At 44.3% G+C, this 20931-nt stretch overlaps 1 protein-coding gene across 1 annotated transcript; it reads left to right on the top strand.

Annotated features, from left to right (window-relative positions):
• The first annotated feature begins 35 nt into the window (after window positions 1–35).
• Window positions 36–20610, top strand: ilk (integrin linked kinase). The gene is made up of 12 exons (XM_062974370.1): window positions 36–291; window positions 6704–6869; window positions 6993–7088; window positions 9303–9399; window positions 10683–10766; window positions 10896–10981; window positions 13178–13287; window positions 13415–13542; window positions 16659–16780; window positions 16865–16964; window positions 19765–19895; window positions 20018–20610. The coding sequence occupies exons 1-12, from the start codon at window positions 203–205 to the stop codon at window positions 20165–20167; spliced, it is 1359 nt and encodes a 452-aa protein (XP_062830440.1). The 5' UTR covers window positions 36–202; the 3' UTR covers window positions 20168–20610.
• Window positions 20611–20931: the final 321 nt, after the last annotated feature.

Raw genomic sequence — 20931 nt, 5'->3', positions numbered from 1 at the left:
CGTTGCAAGGCTGGCCTCCGCCCTTGCAGTTCCTCGCCTAGCCAGCAGGGTCCGCTGCCGAGCCAGGCCTCCGTGCGGAGCGGGAGACAGACGAGGAGGAGGCCGCCGTCGAAGTTTAGGCCACGGAGCCGGGGTGAGGCGGATAGAGAGACCCCCTACTCACTTTGGGGTCTTCCGGTAGGCCTTCCTTTTCCCTCAGGCCATGGACGACATCTTCGCGCAGTGCCGTGAGGGGAACGCGGTGGCCGTGCGGCTCTGGCTGGACAACACCGAGAATGACCTCAACCAAGGGTCAGTCGGGAGGGATGGACATCGCGGGGTCCGCAGGGGAGGGGGTGGCTGGCGCGGAGTGGCCGCACGGGCCTCTGTCGGGAGGGATCGCCCGGGGTTATTAATCCTAATAGTGTCCGGACGGCCCTCTGTTGGGAGGGATCATAATAATCATAATAATAATAATAATAATAGGTTTATTAATCATGATAGTGTCTGGACGGCCCTCTGTTGGGAGGGATCATAATAATAATAATAATAATGATGTCTGGACGGCCCTCTGTTGGGAGGGATCATAATAATAATAATAATAATAATAATAATAGTGTCTGGACGGCCCTCTGTTGGGAGGGATAATAATAATAATAATAATAATAATGATGATGATGATGATGATGTCCGGACGGCCCTCTGTTGGGAGGGATAATAATAATAATAATAATAATAATAATAATAATAATAATAATAATGATGTCTGGACGGCCCTCTGTTGGGAGGGATCATAATAATAATAATAATAGGGTTATTAATCATAATAGTGTCTGCATGGCCCTCTGTTGGGAGGGATCATAATAATAATAATAATAATAATAATAATAATAATAGTGTCCGGACGGCCCTCTGTTAGGAGGGATAATAATAATAATAATAATAATAATAATAATAGTGTCCGAACAGCCCTCTGTTGGGAGGGATCATAATAATAATAATAATAGTAATAATAGTGTCCGGACGGCCCTCTGTTGGGAGGGATCATAATAATAATAATAATGATGATGATGATGATGATGATGTCCGGACGGCCCTCTGTTGGGAGGGATCATAATAATAATAATAATAATAATAATAATAGGTTTATTAATCATAGTAGTGTCTGGATGACCCTCTGTAGGGAGGGATAATAATAATAATCATAATAGTGTCCGGACGGCCCTCTGTTGGGAGGCATCATAACAATAACAATAATAATAATAATAGGTTTATTAATCATAATAGTGTCTGCATGGCCCTCTGTTGGGAGGAATAATAATAATAATAATAATAATAATAATAATAATAATAATAATAGGTTTATTAATCATAATAGCGTCCGGACGGCCCTCTGTTGGGATAATAATAATAATAATAATAATAATAATAATAATAATAATAGGTTTATTAATCATAACAGTGTCTGGACGGCCCTCTGTTGAGAGGGATCATAATAATAATAATAATAATAATAATAGGTTTATTAATCATAATAGTGTCCGGACGACCTTCTGTTGGGAGGGATAATAATAATAATAGGTTTATTAATCATAATAGTGTCTGGATGGCCCTCGGGTGGGAGGGATAATAATAATAATAATAATAATAATAATAGGTTTATTAATCATAATAGTGTCTGGACAGCCCTCTGTTGGTAGGGATCATAATAATAATAATAATAATAATAATAATAATAATAATAATAATAATAATAGCTTGATTTGTATCCCAACATCTCTCAAAAAGGGCGGCTGCCATGGCAACGAAAATGCAACACAGGAGCATATAAAAATACACAATGGTTTGCAACACCAAATAACATAAAACAACAATGTGTAATAATAATAATAATAATAATATATTATAATAATATAATATAATGTAATTATTATTATTGTTATAGGAGCCCCCAGTGGCACAATGGGTTAAGCCCATGCCTTGTTATGTGGGTCCTTCACATAACTAACAGTTATCTCTGATCAGTTGCATCCGCATGGTTAATTTCTTGATATAGCCTCAGGGTTCAACTCACATTTTTGGGTTCTCCCCCGTGATCTTATAGCACTTTTAACTTGTTTACAAGTCTCAGTGCACTTTTGACCAGCCCATCCTTATGTTTTATTGCTGCATTTTAACTTTGTCTTATTAATGGTTGTGATTTTATCGTATGCTTTTAATTTTCATTTGCGCGTTTTCGGTATTTGAGGTTATTGTATGTATGTTGGTTTTGTATTTGTAAGCCGCCCCGAGTCCCTGCGGGGAGATGGAGGTGGGGTATAAGAATAAAATTATTATTATTATTATTATTATTCAGCAGAGGCTGGCCCTCTGTCGGGAGGGATTCCCTAATAATAATAATAATAATAATAATAGCTTGACTTGTTTCCTGCCACCATCTCCCAGAAAGGGACTCCCAAAAAAGGTGGCAACAAAAGTGCAACACAGGGCATGTAAAAATAGACAAAGATTTGCCCAAATCAATGAGCAACACCAAATAACATAAAATAACAACATGCAATAATAATAATAATAATAATAATAATAATAATAATAATAATAATAATAACGTGGATTCCTGCATACACAGACACAAGGGAAAGAATGGACAGAATGCAATTCAAATGCAAATAAACATAACTGGAAAAACACAACAATAAATTGAAGTTAAATTAGCCAGTGCCTTTGCATGGCAGAAGGGGGTTTAATGGGCAGGACTGAGAGTATTATTATTATTATTATTATTATCATGTTTATTTATATCCCGCTTTTTCTCTCCATGTTGAGACTGAAAGCAGCTCACAACTAAAAGCATTGCAATACATCTTAAAATATAGAAGTATTGAAACAATACTAAACATCATTAGTAGGTAAAGGTTTCCCCTGACATTACGTCCTGTCGTGTCCGACTCTGTCGGGTGGTGCTCATCTCCATTTCTAAGCCAACGAGCCGGCGTTGTCCGTACATGGACGCCTCCAAGGCCATGACTGCATGGAGTGCCATTACCTTCCTGCCGGAGCAGTACCTATTGATCTACTCACATTTGCATGTTTTTGAACTGCTAGGTTGGCAGGAGCTGGGGCTAACAGCAGGAGTTTACCCTGCTCCCCGGATTCGAAATGCCGACCTTTCGGTCAGTAAGTTCAGCAGCTCAGCAGTTCAATCCACTGCCCCACATCATTAAAAGCCTATAAAATTGCATCAGCCTCCAAATGATCTTGAAATAGTTTTAAAAGCTACTAGCTGTGCCCGGCCACGCGTTGCTGTGGCAAAGTGGTGGTGGTATTGGTTAAAAATTGTTGTGTAATTTTTATTTGACGTTATTTGCATTTTTTATTAATTTTATTGTAAGTTATATTTTTATTTATTATATTTTATTATTTTCTTGTATTATTTTTAGTTATTTTCTGTTATTATAGTATTTTATTATATTAATTTTTAGTGTTTTTTATTATTTTTTATTGGGTTGCTAGGAGACCAAGTTGGAGGAGCTTAGCCTTCTAACTGGCAGCAATTGGATAAAAGCAATTATTCCTCTCTCTCAAATTAGGACTTTATTTTTCTTTTCTTTTTGTTGTATCAACCTAGAGGCGTGGATGATGGGTTGTGTTGTCAAATTTCGAGGTTGGGGGGCCTGTAGTTTTGTTGTTTTGTGGGTCGCCGTGATGCCATCACTCTTTTATATATATAGATTGTAAGTGTATTTATCATATTTCAATCTTATTTTTAACCATGCTGAACGGTTTAATGGTAAAGCGTGGTATGGTGCTTTTTAAAGTGTAGGATTGTTAGCCGCCTTGTAATAATAATGGTAATAATAATAATAATAATATTTTCGGGTGATTATAATAATAATAATAATAATCCGAAAATACATCACACAGTCCTAGACACTTGGGAAGTGTCCGACTTGTGATTTTGTAATACGAAATTTATTTATTTCAGCATATCTATCTTGTTTGCTGTGTCATAATAAAATAATAATAATAATAATAATAATAATAATAATAATAGTGCTAGAGGAGCCTTGGAGGTTCTGGGAAGAGAGGGGAGGGGTCCTTCCCGGGCTGGGTCTACATTGTCTTCTCACTCAGTTCAAAGCAGCTAATCTGGGGTTCTCGATGACAGTGTAGGTGGGCGTCTGGGTGGGCTTTGGGAGGGGGGGCTCTTTGGGGTCCGGTCCAGCTCTGGCGCCCGAGGAGTGTCGTCAAGGGGTCTCTTTGCGCGGCCAGTGTCTTCCCTCCGCCCGTTCCTCTTTGTGGCCTTTCTGCCTGGAGAAGGGGAAGGAGGAGGCGGCCCTGCGGCTTCCTGGCTCAGATCTCCTTTTATGGCCGGCCGGCCGGCCGACTGTCCTCGGGAAGGGAGGGAGGAGGCCCTCCTGGGTGAGGCTGATGCCCTGGCACAGACACAACACAAGGGCTGGAAGGGGCCCCTCCAAGCCAGAGCTCTCCCTGCAGATGGCCATCCAGCCAGCCAGCCAGCCCCTGCTTAAAAACCTCCCGAGAAGGAGAGCCCACCAGGCACTCAGGCCAGAAGCATATGCCAGCAGCTCTGTTTACCATCAGGAAGTCCTCCCAATATTGAGTTGGAACGTCTCCTCTTGGGCTTTGGAGCAGCCAACTGGCACAGCATCCTTTCCAATATGTAAACATAATAACAATAATAATAATAATAATAATTATTATTATTATTGACACAACGATGTTGTATGACACAGCAAACAAGATAGACATGCTGGATTTCGTTTCGCAAAACCACAAGTCGAACACTTCCCAAGTGTCTAGGACTGTGTGATGTATTTTCTGATGATGTGTGCAGATCCCAGTAGGGTGGCCTTTTGCAGTTGGCAGATGGTGATTTTGTCAATGTCTATTGTTTCCAAATGCCGGCTGAGATCTTTTGGCACAGCACTCAGTGTGCCCATCACCACCGGGACCACCTGTACTGGTTTCTACCAGAGTCTTTGAAGTTCAATCTTGAGGTCCTGATAGCGGCTGAGTTTTTCCTGTTGTTTTTCATCTATGTGACTGTCACCTGGGATGGCGACATCAATGATCCAAACCTTGTTCTTTTCCACAACTGTGATGTCTGGTGTGTTGTGTTCCAGAACTTTGTCAGTCTGGATTCGGAAGTCCCACAGTATCTTTGCGTGCTCATTTTCCAAGACTTTTGCAGGTTTGTGATCCCACCAGTTCTTTGCTGCTGGGAGGTGGTACTTGAGGCATAAGTTCCAATGAATCATTTGGGCCACATAGTTGTGCCTCTGTTTGTAGTCTGTCTGTGCGATTTTCTTACAGCAGCTGAGGATATGATCAATGGTTTCGTCGGTTTCCTTGCACAGTCTGCATTTTGGGTCATCAGCTGATTTTTCAATCTTGGCCTTAATTGCATTTGTTCTGATGGCTTGCTCCTGGGCTGCAAGGATCAGGCCTTATTATTATTATTATTATTATTATTATTATTATTATTATTATTATTATTATTATTATTGGAGCAGCAGCCAGCAAGCCAATGGGCACAGCATCGTTTCCAATACGTAAACATAATAATAATAATAATAATAATAATAATTGGAGCAGCAGCCAACAAGCCAATCAGCACAGCATCCTTTCCAATATATAAACATCATCATCATCATCATCATCATCATCATCATCGGAGCAGCAGCCAGCAAGCCAATCAGCACAGCATCCTTTCCAATATGTAAACATAATAATAATAATAATAATTGGACCAGCAGCCAGCAAGCCAATTGGCATAGCATTGTTTCCAATGCGTAAACGTAATAGTAATAATAATAATAATTGGAGCAGCAGCCAGCAAGCCAATGGGCACAGCATCATTTCCAATATGTAAAAATAATAATAGTAATAATAATAATAATAATAATAATAGGACTGTTTTTGACAATTGACAAAAAACAACTGTTTGATAATTGACTGTTTTGTACACATGTTGGAAACCACTCTTGAGTCCTCTTGAGGAAATGGAGCGGTATATAAATAAAGTTATTAGTATAATAATAATTATTATTATTATTAATGTCATGGGAGAACCTTTACTTTTACGTAAATGAATATATGGTGAGGTCCCATAGATTTCACCAGCCCTTTACATGACTGAGGTTGAGTATTGCTGTTTTATACCTGCAGCTGTTGCTGTATTTTACTTATTTAACCAGGGATTTTTGCAAAGTGATGGCTGTTATCTGTTATTGTTTCTGCAATTTTTCTATTTTATGTGTTGCAACGTGGAGTGCTTTGTAAGCCGTCCTGAGTCCCTCCGGGAGACAATGGTGGGGTATTATCATTATTATTATTATTATCATTATTATTATTATTATTATTATTATTATTATTATTAACCAAGCCAGTGGTGGAGGCTCCTTCTTTGGAGGCTTTAAAGCAGAGGCTGGATGGCCATCTGTCGGGGGTGCTTTGAATGTGATTTCCTGCTTCTTAGCGGGGGGTTGGACTGGATGGCCCATGGGGTCTCTTCCAACTCTACTATTCTATGATTCTGTGAACCCCCTAGATGTCAGATGTGATTGGGAGATTAGATATAATCTAATCTGGCAGTTTATGCCTATATGTCATGAGTGTGCGCTTGGCCTTTCCGGTGTCCTGCCGTGGCTCATGCCCTGTGTGCCCCCCTACTTTTCCCCTCTTTCCCCCCCTCTTGCAGGGATGACCATGGCTTCAGCCCGCTGCACTGGGCCTGCCGGGAGGGCCGCTCCAGCGTGGTGGACATGCTGGTCATGCGCGGGGCACGCATCAACGTCATGAACCGGGGGGACGACACCCCCCTGCACCTGGCCGCCAGCCACGGGCACCGCGACATCGTCCAGAAGGTGGGCAGGAGGGGGAGGGGCAGAGGAGACCCTGGGGGGGGTCCCTGCAGGCCGGAAGACCCCTCGTGGGGAAGGGATAGGGAAGGGATGACCCCACATCGGTCTCTGCCCCTCTCCCTGCAGTTAATCCAGTTCAAGGCCGACATCAACGCCGTCAACGAACACGGGAACAGCCCCCTCCACTACGCCTGCTTCTGGGGCCAGGAGGAGGTGGCCGAGGTGAGGACACGGAATGACATGGAATGGGTGGTGCGTGTCAGAGCGCGATTCGGATAAACACACATGCAGCAGAAGACCCACGTAGAAGCACTGGCACCAGTAACGAGGCTTGAGACTTCAGCTATCTATAAAAAGGTTTACTTACAAACGGAAAACTCTCACAAGACGATACACATACAGACAGAGTGCAGAGAGCAGATAACCAGAGAGAGAGATACAGGAAGCAGAAGGCTATATATCACCACCTCTTCTGTCTGATGCAACACTCAGTTAACTCTTTACACACTTGCATAGTGGACAGCAGACAGTGCATGATGCAATCCCCAGCTCACATTGCATCACTATAACTCAATTACATTTAAACAAACCTATGTACAATCAATCCCACTTCAACAATTCCCCCTCTTTAAATGTAATTTAGTCACCAGAGTTATATACACAGCTTGAACTCAATTCAATCATTTTCTTTTACATGTATGGGGAACACTTTTACAAGTTTACAATTCATTACACACAATCACCAACACAAAACTTTTTCTTTGAACTAGGTAATCACATAGAACCTTTACACAGTTGTCTATACACACAGGTAACATCTCATGACTCTTAAACGATTATACATGAACATAAATCTCTATCACAAACATATTCTTTCAATACTTCACTGTATTCTTCAATCCCACTTCAACAGTGCGTTGGATCTGTATGAAAACACAGCCACTATGGACCTCAAGGTTTCTCAATGGGCGGCGTGGGTGGGGTTTGTGTCAAGATCAGCCAGGGGATCAGGTGCGTGTGGGTGGGTTTTCTTCAAAGACCATCAGCTCCAGATCAGCACCCTGATGAATTGGTGAACTTCTGCCCTCACCAATTCCTCCAATGTCAGACTCAAAGACATCTGCAGTCCGAAGTACAAACACTTATTTAATAGGGTTGCTGTATGTATTCCGGGCTGTATGGCCATGTTCCAGAAGTATTCTCTCCTGACGTTTCGCCCACATCTATGGCAGGCATCCTCAGAGGTTATGAGGCATGGAGAAACTAGGCAAGGAAGGTTGATATATATCTGTGGAGAGTCCAGGGTGTGAGAAGAGTTCTTTGTCAGTTGGAAGTCAGCGTGAATGTTGCAGTTAATCACTTTAATTAGCATTGGAAAGGTTTATCTCTTGCCTGGAGGGCATCCTTTGTTCAGAGTCATTAGCCGTCACTGGAGCTCCTCTGCCCTCAGAGTGTTGGTTCCCATCTTCTGTTCTGATTTTTTAGTTTTTTAATACTGGTAGCCAGATTTTGTTGATTTTCATGGTTTCCTCCTTTCTGTTGAAGTTGTCCACATGCTTGTGGATTTCAATGGCTTCTCTGTGTAGTCTGACATGATAGTTGTTGGAGTGGTCAAGCATTTTTGTGTTCTCAAATAATATCCTGTGTCCAGGCTGGTTCATCAAGTGCTCTGCTCTGGCTGATTTCTCTGGTTGAGTGAGTCTGCAGTGCCTTTCATGTTCTTTGACTCTTGTTTGGGCAATGCTGCGTTTGGTGGTCCCTATGTAGACTTGTCCACAGCTGCATGGGATACGGTAGACTCCTGCAGAGGTGAGAGAGATTAACTGCAACATTCACGCTGACTTTCAATTGACAAAAAACTCTTCTCACACCCTGGACTCTCCTCAGATATATATTTACCTTCCTTGCCTAGTTTCTCCATGCCTCACAACCTCTGAGGATGCCTGCCATAGATGTGGGCGAAACGTCAGGAGAGAATACTTCTAGAACATGGCCAGACAGCCTGGAAAACATACAACAACCCTGTGATCCTGGCCATGAAAGCCTTCGACAACACTTATTTAATATTTACAAAGATATATTTACATAACAGCAAAGTCCATCGCTAGAAGCCAGCATTCTTCGGCTCAGCTCACACAGTTCAACAAAAATAAGAAAGCACATTCCTTAGTCCGAAGGAAGTTCCGACCTCCAAGGCCGGAAATCATGTCTTATAGGTCACGGCAGGCTGTCAGTCAAACTGGCCTGCTGTTAACTGTTTCATTGCTGAAAAACACACACACTTGCAAAACAGCAGAAATACTTGATTTACATTTCATATACACACAACCAAAATCCAACAGTTTGTGCCTGAGCAGAGCTAGTGTACAGGCCCTTGTGCCCCCCTCACTTGCACCCCTCTCTCTTTCTCTCTCTGACCCCCACCCCTTCCCCCAGGACCTGGTGACCGCAGGGGGACTGGTCAGCATCTGCAACAAGTACGGAGAGACCCCGCTGGACAAGGCCAAGCCTCCCTTGAGGGACCTGCTGAAAGGTCAGCCCAGGCTGGGCTCTTTGGGGGGGGGGGGATGGAAAGGGATGGACAGGACCCCCAACCTCTCGCCCTTGGCCTGAGGGAGGAAAGGGGGACCAGGTGGATATCTAGACTGCCTCTGTGGGTCCTCCATACTGGGGAAGAGGATGAAAGAGCTCCAACCTTGGAATGATAAGAAGCACCATAATGTTTACAGTCTGGAACAAAGTGCAATATGATCTGATTTGATGCCCCAGGAACGTGAATGTGTATTATTGTTGCTTCAAACTGTTTATTTTTGATGTTTTACACTTATTTTTAATATAATTTTTATTGAGAATACAATAAGTTTCTTTTACATAAAAAGTGGGGGAACAATAAAAAAATAAATAAATAGGAAAGTAGGAAAGAGAAAGAAACGAGAAGGGGGAAAAAAGGGAAGAAAAAGGAAATAATAATAATAATAATAATAATAATAATAATAATAATAATAATAATAAATATATGTCCTTCCTTTTTTCTTCATGATGGAAAATATTTCTTCTTCTGTTTGTTTTATAGTAACTTATCCTTCTATAGCATATAGTAGTAGTGATCTGTTGACATTGTCCATGTTTTACACTTATTGTTAATGTATTTGCGTTGTTGTTTACATTATTTTTTTATTATGTTTTTATTGTTTTTATTGTTATTTTAAAGCTAAGTGTATTGGTTTAATCTATTTCTGTAAACCGCTCCGAGTCAAACTGGGAGTAGCGGTATACAAGTCTAATAAATAAATAAATTTTAGTATGTCGAAAACCGCTTTTGGGTCCTATGAGGGAGAAAAGGAGGACATAAATAAAGATATTATTATTATTATTATTATTATTATTATTATTGTATGACACAGCAAACAAGATAGATATGCTGGATTTCGTATCACAAAATCACAAGTCGAACACTTCCCAAGTGTCTAGGACTGTGTGATGTATTATTTTATTATTATTATTATTATTATTATTATTATTGTTACTATTTTATTATGTCACAGCAAACAAGATAGATATGCTGGATTTCGTCTCACAAAATCACAAGTCAAACGCTTCCCAAGTGTCTAGGACTGTGTGATGTATTTTCAGATGATGCGCGCAGATCCCAGTCGGGTGGCCTTTTGCAGTTGGCAGATCGTGATTTTGTCAATGTCTATTGTTTCCATATTATTATTATTATTATTATTATTATTATTATTATTATTATTATTATTGGTCAGTGGGAATGCCTTCCCGAAGCTCCAGAGCCATCCCTTCCCTTTCCCTCCCCAGAGCGCGCAGAGAAGCTGGGCCAGAGCCTGACCCGCATCCCCTACAAGGACACCTTCTGGAAGGGCACCACTCGGACCCGGCCACGTAAGCAGGGCTCTGGATGGAGCGGGAGGGCGGCTGTGTGTGTGTGTGTGGGGGGCGGGGGTCTCTCCTTTGGGGAGGGGCTCAAGGTCCCACTTGACCTCCTTCCATCCCTCCCCTTTGCTTTTGCAGGGAACGGGACACTGAACAAACTGGCGGGCATCGACTTCCGGCAGCTGAGCCCGGGCCACAAGCTCAACGAGAACCACTCCGGGGAGGTGGGCCCTTCCTCTCTCCCTTCTCCCCCAACCTGGTGAAGAAAAGGGAGGGAGGTGTCAAGATTTTAAACAACTCAGCTGGGATCCCGTCATCTCTTGCTGCCTTGTTATTAGCACTGTTTCTTAAGGCCCATTCAACCTCACTCCTCTGGATGCCTGGTTCTAATTCACTCACCACACTGTCAAAGCTATCCTCTAATTTATTATCCTTCCTATACAGATCTTCTGTATATTCTCACCACCTTCTCTTGATCTCTTCAGCTGGGATCCCGTCGTCTCCTGCTGCCTTGTTATTAGCAATGCTTCTTAAGGCCCATTCAACCTCACTCCTCTGGATGTCTGGTTCTAATTCACTCACCACACTGTCAAAGCTATCCTCTAATTTATTATCCTTCCTATACAGATCTTCTGTATATTCTCACCACCTTCTCTTGATCTCTTCAGCTGGGATCCCGTCGTCTCCTGCTGCCTTGTTATTAGCAATGCTTCTTAAGGCCCATTCAACCTCACTCCTCTGGATGTCTGGTTCTAATTCACTCACCACACTGTCAAAGCTATCCTCTAATTTATTATCCTTCCTATACAGATCTTCTGTATATTCTCACCACCTTCTCTTGATCTCTTCAGCTGGGATCCCGTCGTCTCCTGCTGCCTTGTTATTAGCAATGCTTCTTAAGGCCCATTCAACCTCACTCCTCTGGATGTCTGGTTCTAATTCACTCACCACACTGTCAAAGCTATCCTCTAATTTATTATCCTTCCTATACAGATCTTCTGTATATTCTCACCACCTTCTCTTGATCTCTTCAGCTGGGATCCCGTCGTCTCCTGCTGCCTTGTTATTAGCAATGCTTCTTAAGGCCCATTCAACCTCACTCCTCTGGATGTCTGGTTCTAATTCACTCACCACACTGTCAAAGCTATCCTCTAATTTATTATCCTTCCTATACAGATCTTCTGTATATTCTCACCACCTTCTCTTGATCTCTTCAGCTGGGATCCCGTCGTCTCCTGCTGCCTTGTTATTAGCAATGCTTCTTAAGGCCCATTCAACCTCACTCCGCAGGATGTCTGGTTCTAATTCACTCACCACACAAAGCTATATTATTATCCTTCCTATACAGATCTTCTGTATAGTCTCACTACCTTCTCATGATCTCTTCGGCTTAATCTCTTCAGCTGGGATCCCGTCGTCTCCTGCTGCCTTGTTATTAGCAATGCTTCTTAAGGCCCATTCAACCTCACTCCGCAGGATGTCTGGTTCTAATTCACTCACCACACAAAGCTATATTATTATCCTTCCTATACAGATCTTCTGTATATTCTCACCACCTTCTCTTGATCTCTTCAGCTGGGATCCCGTCGTCTCCTGCTGCCTTGTTATTAGCAATGCTTCTTAAGGCCCATTCAACCTCACTCCGCGGGATGTCTGGTTCTAATTCACTCACCACACAAAGCTATATTATTACCCTTCCTATACAGATCTTCTGTATAGTCTCACTACCTTCTCATGATCTCTTCGGCTTAATCTCTTCAGCTGGGATCCCGTCGTCTCCTGCTGCCTTGTTATTAGCAATGCTTCTTAAGGCCCATTCAACCTCACTCCTCAGGATGTCTGGTTCTAATTCACTCACCACACAAAGCTATATTATTATCCTTCCTATACAGATCTTCTGTATATTCTCACCACCTTCTCTTGATCTCTTCAGCTGGGATCCCGTCGTCTCCTGCTGCCTTGTTATTAGCAATGCTTCTTAAGGCCCATTCAACCTCACTCCGCAGGATGTCTGGTTCTAATTCACTCACCACACAAAGCTATATTATTATCCTTCCTATACAGATCTTCTGTATAGTCTCACTACCTTCTCATGATCTCTTCGGCTTAATCTCTTCAGCTGGGATCCCGTCGTCTCCTGCTGCCTTGTTATTAGCAATGCTTCTTAAGGCCCATTCAACCTCACTCCGCAGGATGTCTGGTTCTCATTCACTCACCACACAAAGCTATATTATTATCCTTCCTATACAGATCTTCTGTATAGTCTCACTACCTTCTCATGATCTCTTCGGCTTAATCTCTTCAGCTGGGATCCCGTCGTCTCCTGCTGCCTTGTTATTAGCAATGCTTCTTAAGGCCCATTCAACCTCACTCCTCAGGATGTCTGGTTCTCATTCACCTCCTAATTTCCCTTCTTGCAGCTCTGGGAGGGGCGCTGGCAAGGGAATGACATCGTCATGAAGGTGCTCAGGATCCGGGACTGGACCACCCGCAAGAGCCGGGACTTCAACGAGGAGTACCCCAAGCTCAGGTGGGGAGGGGGTGAGGGAGGCCTGGGGGGGCTTTGCTCTCTGAAGCAGGAGGCCCCCCACTGCACCCCACCCTGGGGTCAGGCTGTGCCCTGTGCTGACCCCTCCCCTCCCCTCCCCCCTTTGCAGGATCTTCTCCCACCCGAACGTGCTCCCTGTGCTGGGCGCCTGCCAGTCCCCCCCGGCCCCCCACCCCATCATCATCACCCACTGGATGCCCTACGGCTCCCTCTACAACGTCCTCCACGAAGGAACCAGTGAGTCTCTTCTGGGGAGGGGGGCAGGGAGGGAGGGGCATCTGCAACAGCGTCTCCCAAATGTTGGCTTCCCAGGAGTTTTGTCCTCCAGCTCCCAGGATCCCCGGTCCATGGCCAAGGCAGAGGTCCAAACGCATCTCCCCCTATGAACAACCATAGAGATTAAGATCTGAGGAGGCCCTGCTCTCGGTCCCACCTCCTCGGTCGCGACTGGTGGGGATGAGAGACAGGGCCTTCTCAGTGGTGGCCCCTTGGCTGTGAAATCAGATCAGTGCCCTCACTCTTGGCCTTCACAAAGAAAACAAAGACAAGCCTTTGGCCAGTAAAGTAATGCAAGAAATGAATGGGGAATGTGTGCAATTGACAATTGGAATGGCTTTGGATTACCGTTTCAGATCATGTGATTTTAATGTTTACACTTTAATGTTTTAATTCTATGCCCATAGAATTGCGGTGGCGCAATGGGTTAAACCTTGTGCTGGCAGGACTGCTGACTTGAAGGTTGGGTTGCCGACCTGAAGGTTGCTGGTTCGAATCCAACCTAGGGAGAGTGCAGATGAGCTCCCTCTGTCAGCTCCAGCTCCCCATGTGGGGACATGAGAGAATCCTCCCACAAGGATGGCAAAACATCAGAGCATCCGGGCAATGTCCTCTGGGCAATGTCCTTGCAGGCGGCCAATCCTCTCACACCAGAAGTGACTGACTTGCGGTTTCTCAAATCTCTCCTGACACAGAAAAATACATTGCCTATGATTTCCCAGATCTAATTAAATGCCAGATTGAACTCAGCACTTTACTCCCATCCCTGGCCCTGCAGCCTATTTTTGCACAAGCCCATGCCCAGCCCTGCCCTCTCTAGTCTTGATATGCCCACTTTGGTCCTGGTTCTGGTTATTGAGATTAGTTTTGATTTTAATGATGCTTTTATACTTTGTTTTTGTTTGCTTGATTGGCTTGTTATATGTTTATTTGCATTTTTAAATGTGTTTTTATTTGGTTGACTGTTTTATTGGGCTTTGGTCCCGCTTGTAAGCTGCTCCGAGTCCCTTCGGGGAGATAGATGGTGGCGGGATACAAATTATTATTATTTTATTGTATGACACAGCAAACAAGATAGATATGCTGGATTTCGTATCACAAAGTCACAAGTCGAACATATCCTAAGTGTTTAGGACTGTGTGATGTATTTTCGGATTTATTATTATTGTTGTTGTTATTACTACTACTACTACTACTAGCCGAACCTGGCCATGTATTGCTGTGGCCTAGTCTGGTTAAATGGGAAATTTGGGATTGAGAAAGAGCAGGTTTCAGATGTATGTGATTTCACAATGCTTGTGTTTTGGCAATATTTGTGACGGTTCCATTGTTTTCCTGCTGGGAGAGGCCATAGGGGTCTCTCTTCCCCATTATTGCTGTTGTAGTTCTTGTTAGTGGTTGAGTAGGGCCCCAAAGATGCCCCCCTCCCTAAGCGTAAGGGGGTCGGAGAATTCTAGATTGCCTCTGAGTGTAAATACAGATGGATGGATGGATGGATGGATAGATGAATATAGGCCTTTATAGTAAAGCGGCTGTTACTGGTTTGTCCAGCAGATGGAGCTGTTTGTGAACTTAAGCATGGTTTTACCCAGGGGTCCCCAAACTAAGGCCCGGGGGCCGGATGCGTCCCATCCGGCCCCCACGGCACAAGGGCAGAAGGGGGTTGGGCTAAATGACCCAAGAGGCCTCTTCTTCTCTTAAAACCATTATTATTATTATTATTATTATTATTATTATTATTAGAAACACAACAAGATGAGTCCACAGCAGACACTCTGCTGGCTGTTGAATTGGATCACACGTCGGACACTTCCCAAGTGTCTAGGGCTGTGTGATGTATCGCCGAATAATGTGCGCAGATCCCAGTAAGGTGGCCTTCTGCAGCTGGCAGATGGTAATTTTGTCAGCGCCAATTGTGTTTAAGTGCAGGCCAAGGCCTTTAGGCACTGCACCCAATGTGCCGATCACCACTGGGACCACCTTGACTGGCTTATGCCAGTCTTTGTGATTCGATCTTTAAATCCTCATATCGTGTCAGCTTTTCCAGTTGTTTCTCCTCAATCCTGCTGTCACCTGGGATTGCAACATTGACAATCCATACTTTGTTTTTTAACACGATTGTGAGGTCAGGAGTATTGTGTTCCAAAACCCTGTATTATTATTATTATTATTATTATTATTATTATTATTATTATTATTATTAACATTGAGGCTGGGTGGCCATCTGTCAGGGGTGCTGTGCTTGTGCTTTTGGTGCACAAAGGAGAAGGGGATTGGATTCAATGGCCCAAAGGGTCTCTGCCAACCCTCTTGTTGTTGTTGTTGTTGTTGTTATTAATTATTATTATTATTGCTCGGTGGCCAACCATAGTCCGGCCCTCCAACGGTCCAAAGGATTGTGAACTGGCCCCCTGTTTAAAAAGTTTGGGGACCCCTGGTTTTACCTGTCTCAGGTGTGACAGGTGTGCAATAGTAAGCAGGTGTGTAATAGTAGGCACCTTAAAACACTCACCAGTTCGAATGCTACATTGTGTCCAAATTTTGGAGCATTCGAGAAATATGAGGTCCCTCACAAACAGACATTACATTTTTATTTATATAAATTATTAATAATGTTTAAATGTCTGTTTCCTGTTTTAATGGTCTTAATGATTTAAATTAATAGCTATAGGTTATTGTTTAGATACGATTTGGCTTTCACCTGTATGTTTGGCATTGAATTTATGTTGGAAACCCCTTTGAGGTCCCCCCTCCAGGGGTGACAAAAGCGGCATATACAGCAAATAAATAAATGAGGATCCTGGGAGATGAAGGCCCAGGAATCTGCATTAATTCTGCATCCTGATTCTTCCTCATGTGCGGCTGGGTCACATTTTGCACCCGAGTCCAGCCCAGAACTGGATGTGGGCTCTCCTCCTTGGTTTGGCTACAGCCCGGAGGGTGCAAGCTCTGGCCAGAGGGACATGGAGCTGGGTTCTTCCTTCCACCCATTGGCAGAGCTTGGGTGTCCCCCTCCATCTTCTCCCCTTGTTTGACCCCTTTGCTGACCGCTTGCCCTCTCTTTCTCTCCTTGCCAGACTTCGTGGTGGACCAGAGCCAGGCGGTGAAGTTTGCGCTGGACGTGGCGCGGGGCATGGCCTTCCTGCACACCCTGGAGCCCCTCATCCCCCGCCACGCCCTCAACAGCCGCAGCATCATGGTCAGTTGAGTGAGTCAGGGGGCAGGGAGGGGAATTGCCCCTATTTTGCACCAACGGCGCTCACCCCGCTTCGCCCACATACAGATCGACGAGGACATGACGGCCCGGATCAGCATGGCCGACGTCAAGTTCTCCTTCCAGTGCCCCGGGAGGATGTACGCTCCCGCCTGGGTGGCCCCTGAGGGTGAGTGAGTGTGGGGAGAGGAAGGGGGGTAGAAATAAGCGTAACTCCGGGGGTTTTGGACTCCAGCTCCCACCATTCCTAGCAGCTTCTGGTGGAATCTCCTTCCCTGCCGTTTGAAACCATGGCTCCATTGAGTCTTAGTTTCCATCCTCGTTGTTCCATTTTTGATCAGAAAAGATTGACTGCACCCCATGGAAACATTGAGTCTCTGGAACCCTCTCTGTCACTCTCATTTGACTCAGAAGCTCATCATGTTTCCAAACGAGAATATGCTTCCCCTCCTGCCTTGGGAGTGGTCAGGAAATAGACCTGCCTTTCAGGGTCTTGCCTTGCAATCGATATATATAAAAGGGTCATGAAATTTCAGCCTAGGACAAAACAACAAAGCTACACATCCCAGAAACACTAAACTTGGCAGCACAACCTCTCATCCATACCTCTACGTTCATACAACAAAAAGCTCCAGCTACTCCAGAAAACGGCCAGGCTTGGAGACTGCAAGGCTATTCACTGCTTTTCCAACCGGCCAACAAAGGATTCCCATAAGCCACAGCAACGCGTGGCCGGGCACAGCTAGTGTTTTATGTTAGTTACAAAGTAACCCACTGGTCTGACATCACCAGTTTCCACAAGACACTGAAACCCCAAAATCCTAGAATCCTAGGGTTGGAAGAGACCTCATGGGCCATCCCATCCAACCCCATTCTGTCAAGCATTCAAAGAATTAATCCAGGGCTCCTCCCTACCTAATGTGACCTTAAATGAATCTGTTGCACTTTATCTATTTATGAATTTGTAACTTGTAATGTGCACCTTGCTTATCCGCGATTGCAACCTCATTGTTTTTAATTCAATGTTTGAATACTACATTGTGTTTTTTCGGTTATTGTGTATATATTATTATTGGTTTTCGTTGCTATTCTTTGATGTTTCATATTTTATCATTGTTTTGTATCTGATTTTGCTGTAAGCCGCCCCGATTCCCCTTCGGGGGAGATGGAGGCGGGATATAAATAAACTTATTATTATTATTATTATGGCCATCCAGCCTGTTTCAAAGCCTCCAAAGAAGGAGCCTCCACCACATTCCGAGGCAGAGAGTTCCACTGCTGAACAGCTTGCTCTCTCTCTCTCTCACAGAGTCAGGAAGTTCTTCCTCATGTTCAGGTGGAACCTCCTTCCTTTGCTGTAGTCTGAAGCCAATGCTTCAGGGCAGCAGAAAACAAACTTGCTCCCTCCTCTCTAGGACTTCCTTCCCCGCACACCTTGATCCTTGGCCCTCGTCCTGTCTCCTCTCAGCCTTCCCTTCTGCAGGCTAAACATGGCCAGCTCTTTAAGCTGCTCCTCATAGGGATTCTTGTTCTCCAGACCCTTGATCCTTTGCCCATAATGGGACACAGTGGGATTCCAGGTGTGGTCTGTCTAAGGCGGAATAGAATAGAGGAGAACATGACTTCCCTGGATCTGGGCACTAGGCTACCATTGGTGCAGGCCAACACCCCATTGGCTTTTTAAGCTCCCGCATGACATCAATACTCTCAATATTTTGGCCTGCCCTTGTTGTGGTCTCGGGTGTCCCTATGCCTTGATCCTGGAGGTTACCACCATGCGCCATTAAATCACTGTGATCCTGTCGTTTAGGGAGGCCCAGGGACTGACTTTCAGCTTGAGAATCTTAACGGAGCCGCCCTCAAATCCCAAGGTGTAAAGTGGGATCGTAGTGCCTTAACAGTATCCTTCCTTTAGTGAAGGAAACTCAGCTGGAATAAGAAACATCAGAAAATTTATAGACTGGAACCAAGTGCAATATAATCTGACATGATGCCACAAGAACATGAATGTATATTGTTGTTGTTTTAAACTGCTTATTTCATGATGTTTTACACTTTTTATTGATGTACAGTAGAGTCTCACTTATCCAATATAAACGGGCCGAACATTGGATAAGCAAAAATGTTGGATAATGAGGGATTAATGAAAAGCCTATTAAACGCCAATTACATTATGGTTTTTCAAATTAAGCACAAAAAATATATTTTGCAACAAATCGACAGAAAAAGCAGTCCAAAACACATAACGTTATGTAGTAATTACTGTATTTACAAATTTAGCATCAAAACATTGCAATGTATTGAAAACATGGACTAAAAAAATGGCTACTAACAGATTGACTACAAATAAAGATAGTATTACATAAAATGAACTTAAAGTAGCAACATTGTCGGAAATTAAATCCATAAAAGTATTTTATAATGTATGGTTTTAAATCTATTTATTGTATTGTATTTTGTTAAATTATCTAATTGTTTTAAATGCTTATGTTTTATCTTTTTGTATTGTATATTGGCATTGAATTTTGCCAGATTGTGAGCCGCCCCGAGTCCCTTTGGGTGAGAAGGGCGGGACAGAAATGATGGAAATAAATAAATAAATAAATAAGTTCAATCCTTGCTGCCTAGAGAAACAGCTGTGGATCGGGGCGGGAGGCAAACTGCGTTGGATAATCCAGAACGTTGGATAAGTGAATGTTGGATAAATGAGACTCCACTGTATTTGGATTGTTGGTCATGTAATTTTAATATGTTGCAGGCTGCTTTGGGCCCCGTGAGGGAGAAAAGCGGGATATAAGCAGAAAATATTATTTTATTATGACACAGCTAACAAGATAGATATGCTGGATTTCGTATCACAAAATCACAAGTCGAACACTTCCCAAGAGTCTAGGACTGTGTTATTGTTGTTGTTATTAATATTAATTATTATTGTTATTATTTCCTCTGTCCCTGAACCTGTCCTTCAGCCCTTCAGAAGAAGCCGGAGGAGATCAACCGCCGCTCGGCCGACATGTGGAGCTTTGCGGTGCTGCTGTGGGAGCTGGTGACGCGGGAGGTGCCTTTCGCAGACCTCTCCAACATGGAGATCGGCATGAAGGCAGGAAGGAGAGAGGGAGGGAGGGAGGGAGGGGGGGAGGGAGGGTCTTCAGGGGCCCCGCCCCAACCCTAACAGAGGCCTCCCTTTGACCTTTGCCCCCCTCTCCCCCCCCCCCCATGCAGGTGGCCCTGGAGGGTCTGCGCCCCACCATCCCGCCGGGCATCTCCCCGCACATCTGCAAGCTGATGAAGATCTGCATGAACGAGGACCCCGCCAAGCGCCCCAAGTTCGACATGATCGCCCCCATCCTGGAGAAGATGCAAGAGAAGTGAGGGAGGGAGGGAGGGACGGGTGGATTTGGGGAGGGGGCAACGCCCGGCATAACGCCCCTCCCCAAATAAAGCTAAATCCCTCCCCCCAAGTGCCTTTTTGGACAGGAAGGACGGACGGAAGGAAGCGCTAAACGGTACAGATGGACTGCCACTGCCTTGCCCCCCCTCCCTCCCTCCCCCTCGAAGGAAGCTTTGAGGGCAGAGGGTCCAGCTCGAGGGGAGGGGAGTGCTGCCAAGTGCCTCCGCCTCCGCAGCGCCCCCTCCCTCCCCCCCTGAGTGGCCTTTTGCAGCCCCCTCCCCGTCACCCCGTTTGTATGTAAGCCGCCTTGCCACACGCCGCCGCCGCCACTGCCGCCGCGCGCTCCCACCGAGCCATTGTTTTTACTCTTTTCTACGCAACCGCTGCCCAGAGCACTCAATAATAAAACCCTTGTCATACTGAAGGGTGGCCTTTTTCTTGGGGGGAAGAAGAAAACCTGTCCCCCTTTGACCCTGGAATCACAGAATCCTCAACCTGAGTTGAAAAGGGCCCTCCAAAGATAATCTAGTCCAAACCTCAGATTGGTAAGACCCAGTTCAAGCCCACCAGGCAGGCCATCCAGACTCTGCTTCAAAACCTCCGGAGAATGAAGGAGGCTCCACCAAGTGTCCCAGCAGCTATACGGCAGTACAGTTAACAACAACAACAACAATGACCCTATACAACAGCCAGCAAACTGTCTACTGTGGTCTCATCTTATGTTTCAAATAATAATAATAATAGG

The sequence above is a fragment of the Anolis carolinensis genome, chromosome 3, assembly GCF_035594765.1.
Source record: "Anolis carolinensis isolate JA03-04 chromosome 3, rAnoCar3.1.pri, whole genome shotgun sequence".
NCBI classification, from domain to species: domain Eukaryota; kingdom Metazoa; phylum Chordata; class Lepidosauria; order Squamata; family Dactyloidae; genus Anolis; species Anolis carolinensis.
Note: the sequence above shows the minus strand (reverse complement) of the source record. Positions and strands in the feature narration are given on the sequence as shown.

Coding starts and splice junctions, on each gene's coding strand:
- ilk (XM_062974370.1), top strand. CDS start 203: ATGGACGACATCTTCGCGCAGTGCCGTGAGGGGAACGCGGTGGCCGTG. Junction 10,767..10,895: donor CACCACTCGGACCCGGCCAC/GTAAGCAGGGCT, acceptor TTGCTTTTGCAG/GGAACGGGACACTGAACAAA. Junction 16,781..16,864: donor TCAACAGCCGCAGCATCATG/GTCAGTTGAGTG, acceptor GCCCACATACAG/ATCGACGAGGACATGACGGC.